The following is a 23,558-nucleotide window of genomic DNA, read 5'->3' on the forward strand; positions in this document are numbered from 1 at the left end:
GCTGATGGGGTGATCATTCGAGCCACCGAAGAATGGTAGACTTGTTCACAAAGGGAATGGCATCGCTTTTGGCAAAGGATTATATTTTCCGATATCCGTAAATACTCGGAGACCTTCTAATTTACCTTCCTAGACAGCGTGTTCGCACGTATGATTATGATAATGATGAAGAATGATAAGACTTGTAATGACGAGGGGCGGTCGACATCATACAACATGAATCGTGATATTTTATACCTTTGCCTCCCCATTGCTCGTTGCAAGTGCTCCCACAAATGAAGCATATCTTCCGGCTACAACAGCTACGCTCATTCATAACTCAATCACGACTACCATAAGCAGGTTGACGTTAAGTTTGGCTCACAGTCGCAATATGGAACGTGCCTTGTCAAGACTCGACTATGAGCGTCGGCAGCGCGCCCATGACTTTTGAAGCAACGTGCAATATCGGGGATCCCGTAGTGCCTGACGTGTGCATACTCGCAACACACGTAGAAGGCTTTAGAATGCGGTCACTGGGCCTCTGCACAAGATAAAGTATTACTAAACTGCAAGATAAGGTATCAAACACGTGCAGGAAGACAACAAGCAACCTGCCCTGCGATGTAAGTTTCCAAGACATACGGTCCGAGTTGCCGTCCTTATCTCTACAAGTAGGTCTTCCGCCCTTGGCGTCGATCTTGGGAGCTTCCCCAGTGCCTGTGCGTATCCCCAGATATGGGGACACCCAAGACCTTGGGCTTCTTGGCCAGTTCATTTCTTACCACGCTGCTTTCCAGAATACGAATACAGTTGCCCATCTCGTTGGCCGGCCCCCCGCCACCTACTGTATGGATGATATGCTCACCTGAGGCAACTCGTGAGGCACTCCAAGAGGATTTCTAACATCTTGGCGCCATTTGCGTCATTCGCTTGGCATCGATCGGACGTCGTTCGCCAGCAGTGGTGTAGACTGAATGAATTGTTACAATTTTGGTCACCATGAGATGGTGCAAGACGAGGAATTGTCTGCCAGCTGGGATGATAGCAGCCGTAATTATCCAGTCGATCAGTATCCGGATCACACTTGCGTTCCTAGGCAGTGCAACAAGCATCTGGAATGTTGTTGAGTTTTGCCGAGGACTTATGGTACAACATGCGATGCCAATACCGCCAATAACTTTAACGTGTCTTGCGTTCTTCACGTCCCATACTCGTCCCACGCAGAAGTAGGTTGAAAGTTCTGTTGGACTTACTCAAGTAGGTTTTGTATATCATGTACATGTTCGTCACATCTTGGTCGTGATCTTGGCGAATAATGGCCAAGAAGCATCACAACGACATGTAGCCATGATGGCTAGATATAAAGGACAGCCTTTCGCACCCAATAAGTGAAGAAGTAAGGATCAATCAATTATACTCAGGTCACAATCATGGGCCAGAAGGAGACTTCAAACTTGCAAGATCATGTCTCTGGCCAGTCCAATGAGCCACTCAGCAAACCTGCCCATGCTTTACCCTACTCCGCTGTGGTAGAGGAGACGAAAGCGAATGCCGAAGATGGTATTACTGACGATGATGCGAAGGCTCGACTGGAACGCTTTGGACGTAACGAGCTCGGGGAGAGCGCAGGACCACAGCCACTGAAGATCTTAATCGGCCAGGTTTCTAATGCTATGACACTGGTAAGACATCTTTATACCACTTATCAATTGAAAACAATTGACATTATTTAGGTCCTAGTGATGGGAATGGCAGTCAGTTTTGGCATTCAGTCGTGGATCGAGGCTGGCGTTATTGCAGCAGTCGTCATTATCAACGTTACAGTTGGTTTCTTCCAAGAGTATAACGCGGAGAAAACCATGGACTCCCTAAGATCACTTAGCTCTCCAACTGCAAATGCCGTACGTGATGGAAAGACCATCAACATTCCCACAGTCGAAATCGTTCCTGGTGATATGGTCGAATTGAAGACTGGGGATACTGTGCCCGCAGATATTCGGTAGGTCTTGAAGGGACGAAGACATCAGTACTACTACTAACTCTGAGCTCAGATTGGTCGAGGCAGTCAACTTTGAGACCGATGAGGCACTGCTCACTGGTGAATCTCTGCCAGTTCGTAAAGATGCCGAAGCCACCTTCGAGGAGGACACCGGTCCAGGCGATCGCCTCAACGTGGCATACTCATCTTCTACTGTGACTAAAGGTCGCGCTCGAGGTATTGTTTTCGCCACTGGCATGTACACAGAGATTGGTACCATTGCAGCTGCATTGCGAAAGAAGGATTCGAAGACCCGTCCAGTGAAGCGCAAAGCTGGTAAGTGTAAAGCGGTGGACATCTGCGAGAATTGTTTTACTGATGGTTTGTAGACGGTTCTGCCAACGTTCATAGTTACATTCGAGCCTGGACACTTACTCTCAGTGATGCCGTTGGCCGATTTTTGGGTGTCAATGTAGGCACTCCGCTCCAGAAAAAGCTTTCACGTCTAGCAGTTCTCCTTTTCGGTGTGGCAGTTGTCTGCGCGATCATTGTCTTAGCCGCCAACGATTTCCGCAACGACAGAGAGGTCATCATTTACGCTGTTGCTACCGGCCTCAGTATGATTCCTGCTTCGCTGGTGGTGGTATGTTGAAAATTCATATAACAACACTGGGTCTAATTTCAAGCTAACACTTATCAGATCCTCACAATCACCATGGCTGCTGGAACCAAGCGAATGGTAGAGCGACATGTCATTGTCAGAAATCTCAAATCTCTCGAAGCACTCGGTGCGGTCACAGGTAGGACATTCGCATTTCTCCAAGATTGCGCAGCGCTAATTTCGTTCAGATATTTGCTCTGATAAGACTGGAACTCTTACCCAAGGCAAGATGGTAGCCAAGAAAGCATGGATTCCCAGCAAAGGGACATACTCCATCGGATCGTCCAACGAGCCTATTAACCCAACTGTGGGTGATCTATACTTTGATGCGCGGCCTCCACGCAACTTGCCCAAGGATTCTGAGAAATTGAGTTCTCTGTCTTATGCCGAGTCATTGAACGACAACCCACAACTAGAGAGCTATCTGCGCGTTGCCACCTTGGCCAACTTGGCCATTGTGCACAAGGATCAGAACGATGAATGGACAGCAAGAGGTGACCCGACCGAGATCGCAATCCAGGTCTTCGCATCAAGATTCGACTGGAACCGCACAAAGTTCACTTCGGGAGAAGCGCCCGCCTGGAAGCAGCTGGCCGAGTTCCCATTCGACTCGGATGTCAAGAAGATGTCCGTCGTGTTCGAAGAAACGGGAACTGGAGAACAACAAGTTTTCACCAAAGGTGCGGTAGAGCGGGTCATCACGTCCTGCACTTCAATCTACATGGAGGCTGATAAGCCCACCGAAATGACCGAGGAGATTCAAGGACAGATCCTGGAGAACATGGAGTCTCTGGCAAAGCTTGGACTTCGAGTCCTGGCTCTGGCTAGTAAGCCTTACACGGGGACTTTGCCTAAAGCTGGAGAGGAGCAGGACAGAAATGCCGTCGAATCTGACCTTATCTTTAGAGGACTCATTGGCCTCTACGATCCCCCAAGACCAGAGACCGCAGATTCCGTTCGTCAATGCCACGAGGCTGGCGTAGCCGTCCACATGTTGACTGGAGATCACAAAGGCACGGCCCAAGCGATCGCGCTCGAAGTCGGCATTCTCCCTCCGAGAATGCACGAACTCAGTAGTGAGGTTGCGGAAGCCATGGTCATGACTGCGGGTCAGTTTGACAAGCTGAGCGACGATGAGATTGATGCTCTGGCTGTTCTACCATTGGTGGTCGCTCGATGTGCGCCCAACACTAAGGTCAGGATGATTGAAGCTCTGCATCGCAGAAAGAAGTTTGCCGCCATGACCGGCGATGGTGTCAACGACTCGCCATCGCTCAAGCGATCCGACGTCGGTATTGCCATGGGACAAGCAGGATCCGACGTAGCCAAGGACGCCAGTGACATTGTCCTTACCGACGACAACTTTGCCTCGATCCTCAACGCTGTGTGCGAAGGACGCCGCATGTTCGACAACATCCAAAAGTTTGTGTTGCACTTGCTCTCGCAGAACATTGCTCAAGCATGCATTCTTCTCATCGGTCTTGCTTTCAAGGATGTGGACGACCTTTCCGTCTTCCCCATCTCCCCGGTGGAGATCCTATGGATCATCATGATCACCAGTAGTTTCCCCGACATGGGCCTCGGCTTCGAAGTAGCAGCCCCGGATGTCCTCCAGCGCCCACCCCAAAGTCTCAAGACCGGTATCTTCTCTTTCGAGATCATGATCGACATGGTCGTCTACGGGCTCTGGATCGCCGCACTCTGCCTCTCCTCCTTCGTCATCGTCCTCTACGGCTTCGAAGACGGCAACACCGGACGCATCCCAGCCCAAGGATGCAACAACACCTACTCGGCCGAATGCGACGGCGTGTTCCGCGCCCGCGCGACCTGCTTCGCCTGTCTGACGTGGTTCTCGCTCTTCCTCGCATGGGAAATGATCGACATGCGCCGCAGCTTCTTCCGCATGCAGCCCGGGTCCAAACGCCACTTCACACAGTGGATGCTGGACGTGTGGCGCAACAAGTTCCTCTTCAGCGCCGTCCTCGTCGGCTTCGTGACTCTGTTTCCCGTCCTCTACATCCCCGTCATCAACCGCAAGGTCTTCCGCCACGAGGGCATCTCCTGGGAGTGGGCCATCGTCTTCATCGCCAGCCTCATGTTCTTCGTCGGCGTCGAGTTCTGGAAGTGGTGCAAGCGCGTCGTCTTCCGTCGTCTCGACGCCCGCAAGAACGCTAATGGCCAGGCTGATGATTTGGAAAACAGTGCTTTCAGCAGCTATATGAGGGAGTTGACGCCCGCTACGAGCGAGGCGCTCTCGACTGAAAAAGTACCGCGGCAAATGTAGAGTTGTTCGCAATTTTTTTTTGGGGGGGGGGGTGGGTTTTTTTTTCGGTCTTATTGTTTGAATGACTGTGATTTCTCTTTTTCTTATATAGATAATAATTTACATCACACTTTCGAAAATGAATCCTTTTTGAACACTTCAAGTCTTCGGAATGTGGCTCGATTGGTCGAACATCACTGTGTGATTCTGCTTCTACTACAATGGGGCGATGTATGTGCAATTTTTTGGGAAACCCTAAGCGTAATGTCTTCAGAGCGTTTCGTCCTGATATTCGTCTTACTGGATCATACAGGAACATCTCTGACCATCCGCTCGCACTGATCGCTCGAAAACACTTGTGAAAACGATCGTCTGTGGAGTCGGGACGATCCACGTGCGTCAATCGATCAGCAGCCCCATCCGCCGCAATCTCTAGTACTATTTTATGTGAAAAGAATAACAATCAAAAAGATACATCAATCGACTTTGATAGCCCCGTATATCCTGCGTATGAAAGCATACGCCGTCAGGAATCCGACGGTGCCCGTGAGCAGCGCGTACACCGTACAGGCGAGTCCGGAGTATGCGAAGAAGAGCAGTGAGGAGACGAAACCTTGGATGTGCAGGTGGTTGAAATAGTAATAGACGCAGTAGAGGAAGATCCAGAAAGTGCTGCTCGCGCCGACGGCGAAAGAGTGCCACCACCAGTGGTAGTTCTATCATCAACATTAGCGGTGGGACGAAGTGATGGAGATGTGTAAATATTACCTCGGAGCAGAGTTGGATGTAGACAGCAATGACGGTGACTTCCATGATGACAGCGACCAGGACCACACCGATGACCGCCAGGAATCCAAAGACATAATAATATCCGCTCTTGTCCTGCCACATACTCTTGAACACGAAAAGGAGCTCAATGAAAATGACCGCGAAAGGTATGAGACCTGCCAATAACACACTTTGCACGCTCCTCGAGTACCAGCTGTTCCGAGGGATCTGGCGCGGGATGACGGTAGCCTTAATGGGATGCTGCCATGGACCGACTTTGACGAATCCATACCATGCACCCAAGTACACCAGAGGAAGTTGTATGAGGAGCCATAGAGCGACCAGTGCGACGAGTGTACCGAAGGGCAGAGCGGTGCTAGAAGCCTGAGCCCAAACAAAGAGATTGAGAATAAAGACTGTGATGAATAGAAGACCCGGGAAAAGGGTGGCGGTCACAATGGCATTCTTCTGCCAAAGTTGGCCGCCAAAAGTCCTGTAAACTCGAGCGGAGAAGTAGCCAGAGAAGACGCCTGCGATGACAAAGAGAGTAATTCCGACGCTGATATATCCGCCACGGAAACTGGGGTTCAGGAAACCAAAGCAGGAAAGGGCAACGAGGCCAGAGGCCATGACTACAAGCTGCATGCCGGATCCAGTCAGAGAAGCTAGAATGCCACCGTACGCAGGAGCCCGGAAGACATCGCCATGCACGAGCTTCCATCCAGTCGTATCTTCAATAGCGTCTTCATCCGAAGATACGTCATCTTCATGCTCACCGTCACGACCGAGCAGAGATGGTTTTTCCTCGGCCTTCCTTGGTGTAGAAGCATTCTTGGGGCGCTTGGGAGCAATCTTGCCATCCTCCATGCTTCCATCTCGATAGTTCTTGATCTCACCACGTATGGTTCGGGTGAAGATGACGGCGACCACGGCTGTGAGCAGGCCAGAAATGATGAGTGAGTTGATGATTGCAAGCCAATGAATCTTAGTATTGTCCTCTTGATCAACAAAGAACAAGTCCCACCGGTTGGCCCATTCGATACTCTCCTCATCACGAAAGTAGACAGAGTAGGTGTAGGGGATGGTGAGAGTGGCAGCCGCATCGCCGTCGTCTTCGTCCTCGGAAGGCACATAGGAAGAATCAGGAAACTTCTCAGCAAGTGTAGCATTTGACCTGGGGAATGCCAATTCCATGCCATTGTGAACATGCTGAATGCTCGACGGCAAACCGTTCTTGTCCCTGTTCTCGGTCCCAATACTCTTCGCATAGACTTCGAAGCCTACTATGACTTTCTTGCCCTGTTGTCCGTCCTTTCCTGGGGCACGATGGGTGCGAATGACGATTGTGACGTGGTTGTTGATAAAGTACCTTGGTCTGCCAGAAACAGGACTGTACTCTTTGTATCCCAGCTTGAAGCCGGTCGCATAATATTTGCGACTCTTGTCGGCCGAGACGAACCTCGTTGCGCCTGGGAGGTTATCTACAATCCACTCGGCAACATATCCATTGTCGATGACCTCTCTTGCCCTCTGGAGTCCAGCTCGGTCGACCTTGTGGCTGCAGAGATATCTCGCCTCTTCATCCTTACCCATCTCAAGTTCATAGTCGGACATGATGATCCGGTCACCTCTCAACACTTCTCCAAGATTGAGGGCCACATTAGACCCGCTGACAAGGCCGCCAGCTCCATATTTTCGACCGCTTGCTGGACATACAAAGGGCAGTTCCGCATAGGCGTATTGTAGTTGTGTGTTATCCGAGTATACTTTGTTCACGAAAAGAGGAACCACTTCGCCATCGCTGTAGCTCCTGATGGACCAGCCTGTTCGCGCAGTCAGATTAGAGTACCAAATAGCCTACGAGATCTTGTCATACCAGGAATATAGAATGCTTGCGCAAGTGATATTAAAGATACTACAGCAAACCATGTGAGATGGCCAAGCCGATAATCGGCTGCCATGGACGTCTAAAGACAAAAAAATTCAAGAGCTGAGATGGCAATGGAATGTACGATTAAAGGTAGATAAGGTAATTCAGAAGTAGCGCTCACACGGCGTCTCGTGTGTATGTCTGTAAGAAGCCAGCCAGACCCAGCCTTGATAGTCCGCCTTTATTCCGGATTTGAGGGGTCTGCGAATTGCAGAGATGTCGCTCCTACCACTCAACGAAAGTAAATGACACTTGACGGAGTATCAGTGGCTCACAGGGGGCTGATGTTCTGACAGAGCCGGACACACGAGAGTGGATAGTGGGGGGAAAGAGAGATGAGAAGAGGGAGGAAATCACAGTACGAGGACAAGGAACGACAGTCCAGAACACAGAAGGATGGAGAAACAGAAGAGGGGGAGGAATGGTTTAACGCGGGTCATGTCATATTATTGTCCGGTAAGGTATTGATTGCATCGATTATTATGGGACGCGCATTTGCATGGGGAAGGCCTGGCCTAACCCTGACTCCAACGAATTGTGAAGCTGCCCCAATGCTTCTCTTGGCAATATTGCTAGTCACCTCCGAGTCCTCCGCACAGGAGAAAAGCAATGCTGTAATAAAGAGCAGCATAATTACATTCGATCACCCTTAGCAGGACATACGTAACGCGATGATCAGACTAGTGCTTGCACTGACATTTAATCTACAATGATGCGTGGCAGTAGAGTCAATCATCGCTCTTCTAGAAGTCCACCACGGGCAAGACGAATAGATGAAAATGGCAAGGCTGTGGCACGTTTGAATTTCAATCATCAGATATTGCACATGCACCGTTTCATCGAACTCTAGTCATTTACTTCTCAACAAGTGCTTGACTCGGGCTGTTGAATGCATCGCCCATCGTACTTGCATCAAAATTATGTCCTGAGCTTCGAATTGCATAGTCTACCTACTCGTAACAATTGTAAGTTCATCGCTTATCAGGAATGGTTTGACCTTGCAGCGCCTGACCGCCCAGCGGTTCACCGATACCTCCCTGCCCTGATGGGGCCATGTTGCCATATCCTTCTATGCCTGGACCAGATGAGCCATAGGGCCCTGAGCCGTAATTGTTGTTCATCAATCCAGCTTGCTTGAGGTCGTTCTCCGGAATCATGCCTCCATCTCCTCCACCAACGACGACCTGGCCACCCCCACGAACTTTGCCTACGACCATACCCTTGGCCACGCTCTTGATCACGGCGCGTCGACTCACACCAGTGACATCAATGTAGACTAGACCCACGTTCTTGACTCCTCCGGCAAGACTTCCTGTCAACGAACCCGCCTCTTCGCCGTACCTGTGGCCCACCACGGTCGACGCCGCGGTTCCACCCTGCTCTAGCAGATGCTTTCCTGAAGCAGCAAGGCCGTCGGCGAGGGTGCTAAAAGCGATCATACTCTTATTCAGCAGACCAGGCTTGTAATCCTGGATCGGCTGTCCGTTCTTGTCATAACCTTTGAATGGACGATCGTCTTTGTGGCCGCCAAAGCGAGCTCCAATATTCTGTGCATACTTGCTGGCCTGGCCGACCGTCTTGGCGCTGAGACCTGCTGCTCCTGCGGTGAAATTGTTGATCTTTCGGACGCGGTCGTGGGTAGCGGGAGAAAACTCCATGGGCTTGGGGTTTGGCTTGACTTTTTTCGTAAAGGAATCTGCACCTTGTGTGAGGATGTTGCCAATATATGACGAGCCCGTTACAATCAGACGAGAAGCAGTGGCCGAGTTCTGGACGATGCTAGAGTCCTTATACGCTGGGTGTCGCGCCAATTCGAGGTAGTCCTCGCTGATCGGACGGACGTCGACTCTCGAGCCGTCAGCCGATATCTGTATTTCGACAGGATCTGTAGCACCAAGTCAGCCAGCGCGCATTAGCATATAGTTGTCTCGGACGCACTCTTGTTTCCAGGCTGTAGTCTAGAATCCTCGACCACGTTGGCGTCCGCTGCGAGTTCCCCGACCACGCTTCCATTGTCCTCGTCAATTAGAACGATCTGGCCATGGTTGTGAGTCTTGCCGCCTGTGAGCTTGCCCGCTGGGGCATAGTCTCTAGGATCGTATTTTGGAAGTGGTCTGTCTGGCTTTGGTGGTGGCGCTCTTTCCAGGAATGCTGTGCACTGTGCCAGAATTGTTTCAAAGGTGTCTCTGTCCTCCTCGCTCACTCTCTCGGAGAATTCAATGCGTGTGAAAGCGCCACTGTCAGGACCTAGATCCCAGCGAGGTATGAGATATGCATGAGGTGGCTGATGGTAGACTTGGGCAGTGGCTGGCATGGAAAGATCCAGCTCGGGGGGAAGATTCAGGTGAAGATAGAAGTCTTCGTCAGGGATCTCGTTCTGCGGAATCGTGGTGGAAAGATCGGCGAATGGAGAGGACGTTGGGACCATCAACATAGAGAGGGTTTGAGGGCCCGAAGGAGTGAGATCTTGCTGCTCGCCGTTCTGGATGTGATACGCCTTGACATTGTTGATCGCATATAGCAACTTTGGATCATGATGGCCAGCCATATTTGCCTTGATCAATGGGGTTTCTGTTATGTGACTATTGTGGGGAATGAAGATGAAACACAGCAGAGCACAGGGAGAGAACAGGAAAGATAAGAACTACGATGTGATGATGCGCAGACATCGAGACGAACTTACCCTCGCGCTTATAAACGTGACTGCCCAATAAACTGCACCTGCACCACCAAGAATGGTGATCACACATTCCTTGTCTGGGCAGGTCCGCGCTGTGGGGAAGGTGCAGGTCAATTTGGTGATTAACTGCTGATACGTCAGAGATCTGTGGCTGTGCAGTGGTGGCAACGAGCCTATCTGGTGGCTGAAACCATGCATTTCTCTCGATACAGCTATAGCAGCCGACTCAGAGCCTCTTTCTCTGTCATTATTGCGATGCCTCGAAGTGTGTTTGTACTTCCAAGATCTGATGCATTTGAGGTACCCAAGGGGTCCTTTCCGTAACCTAGAGCAGCATGACGTACGTTGCTTGTACTTAGGTTGCTTCCAGTACCCAGATGGAAATGCCAGGTATAGCACGAGGGTACGAGGGAGTCATTAGAGTTTGTCCAACTAAAGGTCCAGTGCCTCCAAGAAGCTAAAGTAAGATTGCCCCACGCTGCATCACAGCGTCCCTGGCGACTTTGGTACGACTGATGACTTGCATAGCAGTCCAGACTCTCCACAGCAATCTCGCAGTAAGTCAAATCTTCGCCCTCCACTTTCTAATTATGCATCTCAAATAAATTGTCTCCGAAAGCCAAAAAATCTATATCAATACTGCCAGTCGTAGTTGACCCACATGCTGTAACCTATGGAAGATTTCGCCGCGGCACGATCCGCAGTATAAGCCCATATAGGTAACTTTTACTCTTTTTTTTCTGGCTTCACCGCAAGGTTCACAAGAACAATGGCCACACGGTTCTTCGCTGCTCCATTCGGCAAAGCAGCTGTTGCTTCTCGTCGCCATCGATCTTCCTCGCTTTTTGTGAGATGCACATCTGAACACGAGGTTAGCAACAAGTAGCCTGGGTTGATCGCAGACCTTGCGATATGAAAGCATAGTATCAGGCTTATGCACAGTACTACCAACGCATCAGGCCAACCCGTGCGCAAGTATAACAGAGAATAAGTCAATTCATTCTACCAAGACGACAGAAGGTGGCCCTGGCAGACATTGGTGAAATGCTGGCTCATTCTCCATCTCGCATCAGGTTCGGGCAATTGGCTCGACCATTGCGAGCTCTATACCTCATTCTGCCTCCTGTCAACTTTATCACCCTGCATTACACATATTTCATTACTACCTGCCTGATCTCCGCTGTAGTCTTCTGGGGTTCTTCTACACCCGCTCAGAATGTGAGCTTCACGGATTCGCTCTTTCTTTGTGTGAGTGCCATGACTTTAGCGTAAGTACTCGGTTCAGGACGCATTCTCTCTGCACATACTGATCAAGCAAAGAGGTCTGAACACGGTGAATCTGAGCCAGCTCAATACATGGCAGCAATGCATGTTGTTCTTCCTCATCATCATGGGCTCCGCCATATTTGTCTCCGCATTCGTCGTGTTGGTGAGGAAACGTGCGTTCGAAAGGAAGTTCCGGAGCATTATTCAGCAAAGAAAGCAAAAGAGCCGCCACTCTCGTAGCGGATCGCAACGTAGTTTCTCCTTGAGACGCCCGCTTTCTAGAGATCGACGTAACACCTCTGAGCTCGAGGAAGTTGTTATGACTGGATTTGAAAGGAGTCAACTCGGTGCGAAAACACTCGATGATTCCACTAAGCCGGGCTTTGAAACAACGTCCAAGTCTACGTTGGGTCTCCGCCAAGGTGCTGCGATGCCTGTTGATCATCCAGAAGATGACCTCGACTCGATTCATGCGTCAAGTCAAGCTGACCGCATCACATTCAGCCCCGATACACGCTTTGCTTCGGTCCAGGTTCAGGAACCGCATCGGCGTCGTGGCTCTGTCTTCTCAGCTCACGGTGTGGGTGCTCGACCAACGGCTGGGCTATATCCCTCTACCTCCCATCACTCCTCTGCGTCAAAGTCAGACATGTCTGAGCTTGCCCAAGGTCGCACCAATACCTACTTCCCTTCCTCTGGCTTCATAGCTCGCAACTCTCTTTTCTATGGCCTCTCAGATGCTGAACGCGACGAGCTTGGTGGTGTGGAATACAGGGCTGTCTCTTTCCTCGCCTGGGTGGTCCCACTCTATTTCGTCCTTTTCCAGCTCTTGGGCTGCTTGGGTCTGGCAGCGTATGTAGCCAAGAACCGACCTAGCACCGCGCGCACCAACGGACTCAATCCATATTGGGTTGGCGCCTTCAATGGTGTCAGCGCGTTCAATAATTCGGGCATGAGCTTGCTCGATGCTAATATGACCGCATTTCAGACATCCTACTACATGATGTTGACTATGGGTCTCATGATTCTCGCAGGAAATACCTGTTATCCCATATTCCTGCGGCTTGCGATCTGGACTATGCTGAAACTCATACCAAAGTCAGAGTCGTGGAACGAAAGACGGGCCACGCTCACATTTCTCTTGGATCATCCACGCAGGTGCTATACCAATCTTTTCCCCTCCAAGCACACCTGGTGGCTTTTATTCGTTGTTGTTGTACTGAATGGCACGGACTGGGCTGCATTTGAGATATTGAACGTAAGTTCTGCCGTGCGCTGCATGTTGATACCTCTGTAGCTGACTCTTTTCAGATTGGCAACACCAAGCTTGAATCCACACTACCGGTTCACATACGTGTCATTGACGGACTTTTTCAAGCGCTTGCTGTACGAAGTGGCGGATTCTATGTAGTGTCGATTCCAACCCTTCGTATCTCGCTACAGGTTCTGTATGTCATTATGATGTACATCTCCGTCTACCCCGTTGTCATCACAATGCGGAACAGCAATGTATACGAAGAGCGTAGTCTAGGCATATATGCCGACGACCCAGGCTATAACGGTCCAGGAAGCGATGCGGCGAGCGAGCGACCCTCGAGCATCTGGCGCGGCATCAAGGAACGACTAACAAGTACTGGAAATGCCCCAGAAAGCGCTCGTTATTTTGTGCATCAGCAGCTCAGAGCGCAACACGCCCACGACGCATGGTGGATCGTATTCGCAGTATTCTTGATCATGATCATCGAGGGTGGTCAATTCGAGAAGGATCCCGCGACCTTTAGTGTTTTCAATGTCATCTTCGAGGCGGTGAGCGCTTATGGATGTGTTGGTATCAGCGTCGGCGCACCCGGTGTTGATTACAGCTTCAGTGGATCCTTGCGTACTCTGAGTAAGCTGGTGCTTTGCGCAGTCATGATTCGAGGCAGACATCGAGGTCTTCCTGTGGCGCTGGATAAAGCAGTTCTGCTACCTCACGAACGACAGAACATCGCCGAGGAGGAGGATGCCATGATCAGACTTGAAAGAACGCGATCTCACAGGCAAGATGACGTCGTCTGAGAGCTTGTATTGGTGATCTGGGGTTGAGACCATACTGCGGCTCTCAATGTCCACCACCATACAGCTTACTTACCTCTAGCGGCATAGTGTCAACACTTATCGCTTGTCTTCTGTACACGATCTGTTCTGCAGACTGAGTCTGTCAGTCTGAGCAACACTGGCAGAGTCGTACGAGGCACCAGACGATCACGTTGCATGGCTTACGAGGGGACACACTGTGAAGTCGACCTGCAAGCACTGGCTCAGCCAATTATCCGCAACAAATCGCGTGTAGCGATGTGCTGTTCTCATAGCATGGGCGGCCTACTTTCGTCGCTGTCTGAGACCTGTGCTTAAGACTGCATTGGGCCGATCACAAAGTCAAAAAGCCGTTTGCATGGAAAGTTGCTATCGCAGGTGTCACCTCACTTCCACTATCTTTCTGAAAGAAACACAGGGGGCTCGTTTGGCGAGACTAGGCCAACGTTGACTTTGCATCTGTCCGCAGGATGAACACTCATGACTCGAGATGGCCACTTCACGACGAAGATTCTGGATCGTCAATGTCCATTCTCTGTCTGACTGTCTAAGGAATGAAATGTCATGATAATTATTGCTCGAGAAGATGAAGATGAAGATTTAGATATCATCACGAGGCCCTCATAATCAGGGATATATATCATACAGAATAAATGACTCAGCAGAGCAATTGGTTGCGATTAGACGATGGTTTGGTTGATCCATAGCATCTATCGAAGCTTAATGAGGGCCCTGTGTTCGTAGTTTACCTGAACGCGACTATATCCTTCATCTTGTTTCCTCACTTTCTCCGATCCTGTCACTATGATAGACCGGTAATGGAACTTTTACATTTCGACGACGAGGACGAAGACGACGACGGTACTTTCTTGTCTTTGGGGGTGATAATCATGTTTCCCTGAAGACTCTATCTGGAGAGCACAATCCGAAAGAATATCCTTGTCCAGGGGGATCAGATGATTGGGTTGGACACTTGAACGAACGGACGTGGTCGTGAGAGCTGGGATTCGAGGTCGACCCTGTCTCGTATGCATAGCCATGTCTATACCGGAGATATATCATTTTCTCTCCTCCCCAGCCTGGCTGGTATATATTTCGTATGGTCTCCAATGGGGACTCATCAGACATGCTGAGCTGACGATATCACGACTCTCAGAGACCAAAATCACCCCGAGGAAGTGGGAGGAGATACCATTGCTCTCTGTACCCGCAGTGAGTAAGACATAATCTAGTCCTTGCATTTCAATTCTACTATATCCCACGCATATATACCACAGACGAGCACCCCACATTCCGCATCATCCGCCCCTTCCATCGCGCCCCCCTCCCGGACAAAATATACCCTACACTCTCTGAGCCAATCTATAGGCTATAAGCCCTCGCCACGGCCCCTCTCCAAACTTGTGCCTTTTCGTCCTCGGAAAACCCCCTGCTCTCCATGGCCGCGCTAACCACATCCCTCCAAACAGGCCACGACTTCTCGCCCGCAGGTCCTCGAATGTTGCATACGGGCCAGTCACTGCCGAACATGACGCGCTGGGTCGTGAAGTGGTCGAAGACGTGGTCGAGCCAGGGGGATGTGGAGGTTGCTATTTGCGTTGCTGTTGTTGTTGGTGTGGAGTCGTCGTCGTCGGTGGTTGATGTCGTCGTTTGCGAGGCTGAAGAAATGGAATCGCCGAGTTCGGAGAATGCGCCCGAGAGTTTCATGTATACGTTCGGAAAGCTCGAGAATTGCTCGATGCAGGTCTTCCAGCGCGAGAAGTCCTCGGGGGACGGGGCCGAGGGAGCTTGTGTTAGATCGGGTTTGCAGAGGTGGTCTGGAGATGGGTTAGAGAAGGGGGGGGGGGTCTTTGAGTTCTTCGTCTCATTCTCAAGGATGATGGAAAAATGATGGTTTAAGGAGACGGTAAGGGTAACTTGATATCCTTCGTGTCTTCTTTTGATGTCAAAGAGCGACTCACCTAAAACAAAAGTAACTCTCTCCTCTTCGCGCGCGCCATCATTGACTTTCTCGATGACTTTAACCATAGCTTCCAACTGCCATGCGCCTCCCGAATGCTGATCAACACCGACGTCAAAAGAGAACCTCTTGCTCCTCGTCCCCAACGACTTCAGAATAGCGATAAAGTCATCGCTGAACACGAGGTTTTCGAATTCAGTCTGATCATGGATGGCCTGCAGCAGCATTCGAAAGCCCTTGACTCTAGCCCACGTCTCGGCACCGGCTACTTCTTCCGCGTGGCTCAGCCAGGACTCGAAAGCGGCGAGTCCTTGGTCCAGAGGCGCCCAGAGGACCAACCCCAAGAGCATCTGTGAGTCTGGCTCTCCGTAGTCGCCCTTGATGATTGATCGTAGAAATCTGACTTCCTCGGTGGGCTCGGCCGCCCATTCTTGAATCGGTCTGTTGTGCTTGTTGGCTGCCAAGCGGCGGTCGGTTTCCACGTAGACTATTCCTTTCACGACTGATTCGTCGTCTGAAGAAGACGGAGACGAAGACAATCCGCTGCAGGCTTTGCGGTAGTCTGATAGTATGTGTTCCTTGGTCAGCATGTGGCCTGGTTTCATCCATGAGTGGCCCGCGGGATTCGCTGCTGATTGTGGCCATAAGTGAACATGACTGTCAGTGATTACCGTCGGCGCCATGCTCGTGATATCCGCACAGCTCTTCCGTCACGACTAGAGTATGGAGATTATCAGCGAGTATGATATTGCACGTTTCTAGGCCGTATAGACGCGGCGGGGGACGAAAATATGTTTATAATTGTGTTGTGACATTGTGACACGCCATATTTCCGCAGAGACGTATTTCTCATAGCGAGAGTGCTGCTGTATCAGCCAAAATGCCTACCATGGGTCCCTTGGATTCTGACAACAAGCATTTAGCCGGTCAGCGATTCGCTATCGCGAGCCCACGAATCGTGGGAATATGGGCATACTCCTCTCGTATTCCATAACTTTGTACCTACTTATCAACGATAAGGCTCTCTCTCTCTCGGGGCAGGTATTGACCCGAAACGTGCTGGAGTCGTCCCCAGAAACGTGGGCCTTGTGGGGCGCCGCTGTGGGGTAATACCATCACTATCGCTGTGCACGGCTGCTTTGCCTGTACCATTCGTTGGAGTTGAGGGTGACAGTGAGAAAGTAAGTCATCACTGCAGAGGCTATTTGTATGTAGGTGCTCGTTCAGCCTGCTTGCTCTTCTTTTTTTCTCTGTCCACATCTTTTCGTTTGCCAATACTCAAGATACAATATCCGAACTCTTCAAAGTCCCACGCGTTGTACCAATGAAAAAAGTCATCATGGTAACATCACCACCACGAGCTGGCATCTATGTCCCGGTATGAATTCTCGGACGCATCATATTTATCTAACAGAAAACAAATTAACGTTGGTGGCTGTCAAGGTGCCCACGTTCTTCGCTGCTTCGAGCGCGGCTGACTACGACCCCGTTCACACCCCTCTCGATCTTGCAACCCAGACCAAGCACTCGCTCTTCCTGCTCAAGGGTGGGGTGCAAGGACTAGTGATCTTGGGGTCCACCGGCGAGGCGATACATCTCACCAACAAGGAGCGCAATGAGCTACTCAGCAGTCAACGACAAGAAATGGACAAGGCGGGCTACAAGGACCGGGCCATCATCGCCGGCACTGCAACACAAAACGTCGAGGAGACTCTGATTCAGCTCAACGATGCAAAGGCTGCGGGAGCAGAATACGGCATGGTGCTTGCGCCAGGATACTTTGCCAGCGCAGCTAGCCAGCAAGGCATCATCAAGTGGTTCCAGGCTGTGGCAGACAAGAGCCCCATCCCCATCATGATGTAAGCGAGCAAGCGTCTGCAAGGAATGCAAGAGTATGGCTGATTGATATAGTTATCACTACCCTGGAGTGACGAACGGCCTTTACATTGCCCCGGCGACATTCGAGGTACTTGCACAGCACGAAAACATTGTGGGTTGCAAGCTCTCGCACGGCGATATTCCCGACCACACTTTGATTGCCTCGAGTCCCAAGATTGATCCCTCGAGCTTCGCCGTATTTTCTGGGCTGGGACAGAACCTCCTACCTGTGCTCACCGTTGGCGGACAAGGCGCGATCGATGGTCTCGCTGGCGTCTTTCCACGCACAGTGGTCAGGCTGTTCAACCTATTCCAGGAGACATCGGCCAAAGGCATCAGCAAGCAAGACAGCAAGGAGATGCGCGAGCTGCAGTTCAAGATTTGCGAGTGCGAAAGGTTAGTAGGCAAATGGGGCACTGTGGGAATCAAGGAGGCAATCGCAAGGGAGTGGGGTATCGGCGACAAGGAATCTGCCAGATTGCCACTGCAAGGTGGTTTCCAGGACGGCGAAGCAGAATGGAGCAAGTGGAAGGATGTGTTTGACGGGCTCAGGACGGTCGAGGAGTCACTTCAGTAGTCACTTCATTAGAGCAGAGCACGACTAGCCGGCAAGAATAACCGTCAGCTTCGTCTCGTAATCTAATTCAAAGCAGTCTTGTAGCGCAAGAGGAAGAAACGAGGTGATCAGACAGTATGAGAAGAATTGAATATGACTGGATTGTGAAATCAAGAAATCGCCCAACTCGCGCCGAGACAGGAAGGACCATTGCCTCGAGGCTGCTAGATCGAAAGGGTCATATGGCCCCAGCTTGGTCATCATAGAAGAAGAAGCAGGTGAGAAGAAGGTTGAAGAAAGATGGAACTCACACTGTTTACGCATCGTCTGGTACTGTATATCGTGGTATCTAGAGTTGTGGTATCTAGCACCGTGGTAGGTAAGCAGGGAGGGAAGATGATCGAGGGGATGAACATGGACTGTTGCAGCGAGTGTAAGTGGTCTGAGCTTTGGTTCGGAGAGAGATTCAATCAATCAACCAAGAAAGATTAGATCAAAGCACTTTATTGCACTCATTAACTGTAACTGTACTTATTCCTTATTGTTTGCGCGCGTCAAGCTCAAGTCCAGAAAACAAGAAAGAAACAGATTCACTTTTAGCTCTACACTTTCATCAACCTTGAGCACAGCACTCTATTTTCCATCTCATCCAGCAAATCCAAAGACTTTATTCATCATTCGCAGATGCCAACCACAATCACCACAAATTAGGCGCGGCAAAGCAGCAAGAGCATCACCACCATCATCATTAGCATCATCATCGTCATCATCATCATCACAGACACCTCATGTCCGTGTGGCAGCTTCACCATTGACCGACCTCGCATCACCGGGATAATCAGTTTTAATCAAACACAAAACACACCATGTTCGCCGTGCCTTCCTCGGACCCGCCGTCGACTCCAGACTCCAGACGCGCCAGTCACGGCCACAGTCAAGCTCCGTCCACGACACCTGCTGAACCGCCGCCCACTGGCTACACCAACCAATCCTTTACCCCTGCTGGACGACCGCCGGCTTCTTCTCTCGTGGGCGCCGCCTCCTTCAACTACGCAGATCCCAACGCTTTCGCCTTTTCCAGCAACATGGCGACCTTTGCGCCGCACAGTGCTGCCTTCGCGGTGCCCAGCAGTCCGCCACAGCGCTACATGGACGGCAACATGATGGACATGATGGGAGACGGAGGCGACATGGGCGACGAGTATTCCAACTACGCCGAAGCCGACGACGACATGGACGCCATGTTTGGCATTCGACAGCCCGCCTTCTCTGCCGCTGCCGCCAATTCGCTTCCTTCGAAACACGCCATGGTCGACTTCCAGACCGAATCGCCGCGAGCCCTTAAGAGATCCCGTTACGGTCGGGTCATGAACGAGTCGCTCCACTCGTCGCGTGCTGCGCGTCTCGAGTCGCGGCAACCAGCCATGCCGGCAATAGCAAAAGGTCTTTCCACGCCGAGTCCAAGTGCGCTGAAAGAGCCGGGCGATGTGATACTCAAGACCGAGCAGCTGTTGAGCAGCCTCGACGCCTCTGTCACCACCCAGTCCGCCCTGGATCCTCATCTTCTACTTCACTCGACCGCCAGCCAACTCACCGATCTGTGGAGGAAGCATTTATCTACCCAATCCTTATCAGGAGGCATTGGTCCCAAGAACCGCGACTCCCCCTTTGAGACAGCAAACTACCTGGCCTCGCTCCTCTTGCGCCTCTACCACCCTTTCATCAGCCAACACAATCCGCGCAGTGCCTCGAATCCCTTTGCGCAATCCTCTTCGTCCGTGTCGCTGGTCCTGCAACGAGATGCCGTCGCCACTATTCCCAGGTCTCTCCTCGATTGGCTCAACACCTACCACAATCCCTTCCCTCAAGATCTCCCCGAAGTCCTTGGCAACCGACCTGCACCAATCGCGCACGAGAAGTACTGGGACATGGTCTATGCCACCACTCTGCGCGGCGACCTCGCCACGGCCATTTCGCTTCTCGAAGCCGCCGACTTCACCCAGGCTGACACCGCCATGGATGACGGCTACGACGAGCCCGGTTACCAAGGTAGACAAGCAGACGCCGCCCACTATGTGACATCGAGGTGCATCGACCTTTTGCGATCGTGTCCCGCATACACGGACGACGACTGGGATGTCAAGAACGCCGAGTGGGCCATTTTCCGTAATCGCGTGCGACGGGAGATCCAGCACCTCGAGGCGTTTGCCGAATCCGACAGCAAAGATCGCGACACCGCCATCGATGGCTCCAATGTCTTCCAGTCCTCAGCCATGGGTTCGGGCCGAGGTGGCATGTCCTTCAGCACCGCCAGTAGACGCGCCGAGAGCAAGGTACCGTGGACCGTCTATCAGAACCTCAAGATCCTATACGGTCAGCTCCAGGGTCTCAAGGATGAGATTGCTGTGTGCACGCAGGACTGGTTGGAGACAGCGATTTTCATGACTGTGTGGTGGGACGGAGACGACGACGATCAGTTACCTGGTACTGCCAGCAGACACTCCCTGCGTCCGTCGCATCAGGTGAGATCTGTAGACGTATCACCGACTTCATCGTACCGGCGACAGCTCTTGTTCGCCTTTGCTACCATCACCGACGATCCAGAGGACACTGTCTTTGCCGTGAACACAATGGATCCGCTGCAGGTCGGCTTGGCTTGTATCTGCGAAGAGGATATCGAGGGAGTTGTAGGCATCTTGCGGGGCTGGTCTCTGCCAATCGCCGTGGCCGTTGTGGACATTGCAAGCGCGGGAGGCTGGCTGCCGCAAGGACGCGCCGGTGCTCAGGGACTGTTGGACGGCTTCGATCAGGACGATCTCATGGTCTTGAGCCATGGACAGCCCAACAACCAAGACTCCTTGAGCCGGGATCAGGTCCTGACTGCGTATGCCGATATCCTCGCCAAAGAAGACAGCATCACGAGTAGTGATGGCAAGACTTCGAAGGAAGGTTGGGATATGGCATGCCGAGTACTGAGTCGCCTGGATGATCTGGACGCTGCACAACGCAAAATCGGCGCTATATTGGCTGATATACCGCTCGACTCGGCGGAGCGTGTCGATAAGCTCCTTGCTGTTTGCATAGACATAGGTCTTCCCGAACAAGTTCGCGCCATTGCAGAAGTGAGTGCAAGTCAATTCTTTTATTGTTATCGTTCCACTGACAGCTTTATAGCGTTACGCAGATACTCTGGCCGAGACGTCGCAGTCTTACGGCAGCGCTTTGATCTACTATGCTCGCGCACACTCCCAGCAAAAGCTCAAATCGACGATAGACCTACTTATATCCATGTGCCTCGTCCAATCTGCTGCTTTTCCACCAAGGTCCTCTCTCGACCCCCAGCTCGACATGATCCTCAACGACCAGCGCGCCGCCATTACGAAGCTCGCCAGGGTCGATCCCGAGGCGGCACAGCTGATTGCAAACTACCTGAGTGGTTATGCCACTCTGCGAAGGTTTTATGACTTGCGAGACGCTGCCATGGACGCCTCGACCGGAACAGCACAGCCATCTGGACCCGGAAGAATCGCTACCATGAAGCCTCATACGCGAAGACGTGAAGCCGCAAAGGCTTTGGTGGCTCTGATAGAGAGCGCTGCAGATAGCATCCGCGGTGGTCTCTACGATGCGGATAACGAGACTGTTCTGCAGGTGGATACGTTGATGGCCCTTCTCTGCGAGGCACTACCTCTTCTGAACCGTAAGTAATCAGCTAGCTGCCTTGTTTATGAATAAGGACTGATTCATTATTCCACACAGATCGCACAGCAGTCCTCAAAGCTCCTCAACTACTAGTCCTGCTGCGCGCAGTCGAAGACCTACAATCCGTCACACCTCTCGTCTACGACCAAGCCGAAGCTCTATTCAGATCCACCGTCCAAAACTACTGCGAGTCACCATCACATCTGATCGCATCCCAGGACCTGGCGAAATCCGTCATGCTATCCAAATCGACGACGATTCTCGCCGCAAGCAGCTACGGAATGATTGGCAGTGACGGCAGTCTTCTTCCCGACGACGCCAACAGCAAAGTGGAGGTTCAGAGGGGATGGGACTGGAGAGCCGGCGCGGCGCATCTGGGCAAGTCGGTCAAGGGCGAGGAGATGATGAGGGTGCTCAGGACTCAGGTTGCAAAGGAGATGGCTACGGCGTGGATGCAAGTGTGATGTCTCTTCTTCGGCCGTATGATCTATTCTTCATGCTCTCGAGCCATGAATCTTCGGTGTGATTTGCAAACCCTAGATCCTTTTGAAAGACCTTCAAATACCAGGTTATTGCCACATTGGTGGCTTTGTTACCATTACAGTACATTACAGTACAATACACCCAACCAAAAACCGCAGCCCATCTACTATTACCTAGCCCCGTGTCTTCTAATACATCGATAAAACCCCCCAGATCACAGATCAAGTGAACCCCAAACAACTTGCCACCTATTTATCTCGAGCAAGACACCTACGTAAATCACAAAGTAGACTATTTCCAATTGTTCTTCTAATGTCTGTATAACGCAGTATTGCTTAGTATCGTGAGGCACAGTAGTGATGCAGCAGTAGTAGTACAGTACAGTAGTGTAATATACCCACCCCAGACTATAACACACTTACCTATCTACCTTGAATAAAGTACAGTCGGATATGCAAGTCTTCCACACCGCCCTGATTCTCCCTTACCTTACCTTGCTCGACCGAATCAAACGCCAACCAGCTGCATGTTCATGCAACATGACATCAATTTCATACAGGCTTACTCGCAGCTTTTCAAGTTCCCTGCTTCTCTATACCTTGACTACCTCTAATGTCTATGCATACGGTAGGTGATAAACAGGTTGCTAGGTGGGCGGGTGGGTGGGGTCGAATGATAATAATAATATTGTGGGTTGACTTGGCTGTATCTTTCTTTTTCATCTCGTCTTCGTTGCGCTCTTCTGTGTTTATATACCCTTTGGATCAACTTTATCGGGTGGGCCATCGTAGTAGGATGCGATAGGGCTAGACACTTGTGTTCTATTACATGTCTTTTGTGATATACTTGTCTCTCGGATTGCATTTGACGCGACGCCAGGCTCGGGAGAACGATATATCATTGACTTTCTCTTGACGAGCGACAAAGAGGACGAGGCGGATCGAGGTGTACGACGTTCGAAAACTGCCTCAAGCAAGGTAACAAGAGAAAAGAGGAAGAAGGAAAAGAAATGGGTGCATTCTGCTACCGCGTCCTGCTGACCCTAATCAACATCTTCTTCCCGCCACTCTCCGTCGCCATGCTGGCTGGTTTCGAGTGGGACTGCATGCTGAATTGCTTCTTGTTCCTGTGTGGCGTCTTGCCGTCGCATGTGCATGGGTTTTATATCAGTTGCGTGTATTTCCATCGGAGGGGAAAGGTCAGTCTTCTCTCTTTCCTTTTTCTTCTGCCATCTTCGCGCGGCAAGATGGACAAGGTGTTTGGTTTGAGGCGGGTCCTTGTCCTGTGTACTTGCCTGTCTGCCTACCTGCCTACCTTGCCGAGACTATAGCACGCACGTACATGACTGATGCCTCTCTCTTGCGTCCATACAGGG

The 23,558-nt window shown here is 51.2% G+C and overlaps 7 protein-coding genes across 8 annotated transcripts; 4 read left to right on the top strand and 3 right to left on the bottom strand.

Moving 5' to 3' along the window:
• Positions 1–1,412: 1,412 nt before the first annotated feature.
• Positions 1,413–4,905, top strand: AAFC00_000088 (uncharacterized protein; the record flags this gene model as incomplete). Its single annotated transcript, XM_069347632.1, has 6 exons — positions 1,413–1,664; positions 1,716–1,981; positions 2,034–2,296; positions 2,350–2,603; positions 2,661–2,760; positions 2,810–4,905. The coding sequence occupies 6 exons, from the start codon at positions 1,413–1,415 to the stop codon at positions 4,903–4,905; spliced, it is 3,231 nt and encodes a 1,076-aa protein (XP_069196276.1).
• A 455-nt stretch (positions 4,906–5,360) lies between these two features.
• AAFC00_000089 (uncharacterized protein) lies at positions 5,361–7,613 on the bottom strand (the record flags this gene model as incomplete). Its single annotated transcript, XM_069347645.1, has 3 exons — positions 5,361–5,600; positions 5,653–7,475; positions 7,529–7,613. 3 exons carry the CDS (start codon positions 7,611–7,613, stop codon positions 5,361–5,363), a joined length of 2,148 nt encoding a protein of 715 aa, XP_069196277.1.
• Positions 7,614–8,553: 940 nt separating this feature from the next.
• AAFC00_000090 (uncharacterized protein) lies at positions 8,554–10,130 on the bottom strand (the record flags this gene model as incomplete). Its single annotated transcript, XM_069347655.1, has 2 exons — positions 8,554–9,467; positions 9,521–10,130. The coding sequence occupies 2 exons, from the start codon at positions 10,128–10,130 to the stop codon at positions 8,554–8,556; spliced, it is 1,524 nt and encodes a 507-aa protein (XP_069196278.1).
• Positions 10,131–11,306: 1,176 nt separating this feature from the next.
• On the top strand, positions 11,307–13,586 carry AAFC00_000091 (uncharacterized protein; the record flags this gene model as incomplete). Of its 2 annotated transcripts, none has more annotated exons than XM_069347667.1 (3): positions 11,307–11,530; positions 11,583–12,786; positions 12,840–13,586. In XM_069347667.1, the coding sequence occupies 3 exons, from the start codon at positions 11,307–11,309 to the stop codon at positions 13,584–13,586; spliced, it is 2,175 nt and encodes a 724-aa protein (XP_069196279.1). The 2 variants fall into 2 exon arrangements, with proteins under 2 accessions (XP_069196279.1, XP_069196280.1); XM_069347668.1 differs by having other exon boundaries at positions 11,520–11,530.
• A 1,380-nt stretch (positions 13,587–14,966) lies between these two features.
• Positions 14,967–16,247, bottom strand: AAFC00_000092 (uncharacterized protein; the record flags this gene model as incomplete). The annotated part of the gene is made up of 2 exons (XM_069347679.1): positions 14,967–15,421; positions 15,566–16,247. The coding sequence occupies 2 exons, from the start codon at positions 16,245–16,247 to the stop codon at positions 14,967–14,969; spliced, it is 1,137 nt and encodes a 378-aa protein (XP_069196281.1).
• Positions 16,248–16,903: 656 nt separating this feature from the next.
• Positions 16,904–18,019, top strand: AAFC00_000093 (uncharacterized protein; the record flags this gene model as incomplete). The annotated part of the gene is made up of 3 exons (XM_069340071.1): positions 16,904–16,942; positions 17,008–17,423; positions 17,476–18,019. The coding sequence occupies 3 exons, from the start codon at positions 16,904–16,906 to the stop codon at positions 18,017–18,019; spliced, it is 999 nt and encodes a 332-aa protein (XP_069196282.1).
• Positions 18,020–18,864: 845 nt separating this feature from the next.
• Positions 18,865–22,164, top strand: AAFC00_000094 (uncharacterized protein; the record flags this gene model as incomplete). Its single annotated transcript, XM_069340082.1, has 3 exons — positions 18,865–21,120; positions 21,173–21,698; positions 21,758–22,164. 3 exons carry the CDS (start codon positions 18,865–18,867, stop codon positions 22,162–22,164), a joined length of 3,189 nt encoding a protein of 1,062 aa, XP_069196283.1.
• Positions 22,165–23,558: the final 1,394 nt, after the last annotated feature.

Source organism: Neodothiora populina (assembly GCF_041146345.1).
Source record: "Neodothiora populina strain CPC 39397 chromosome Unknown canker_contig_1, whole genome shotgun sequence".
Lineage (NCBI taxonomy): Eukaryota > Fungi > Ascomycota > Dothideomycetes > Dothideales > Dothioraceae > Neodothiora > Neodothiora populina.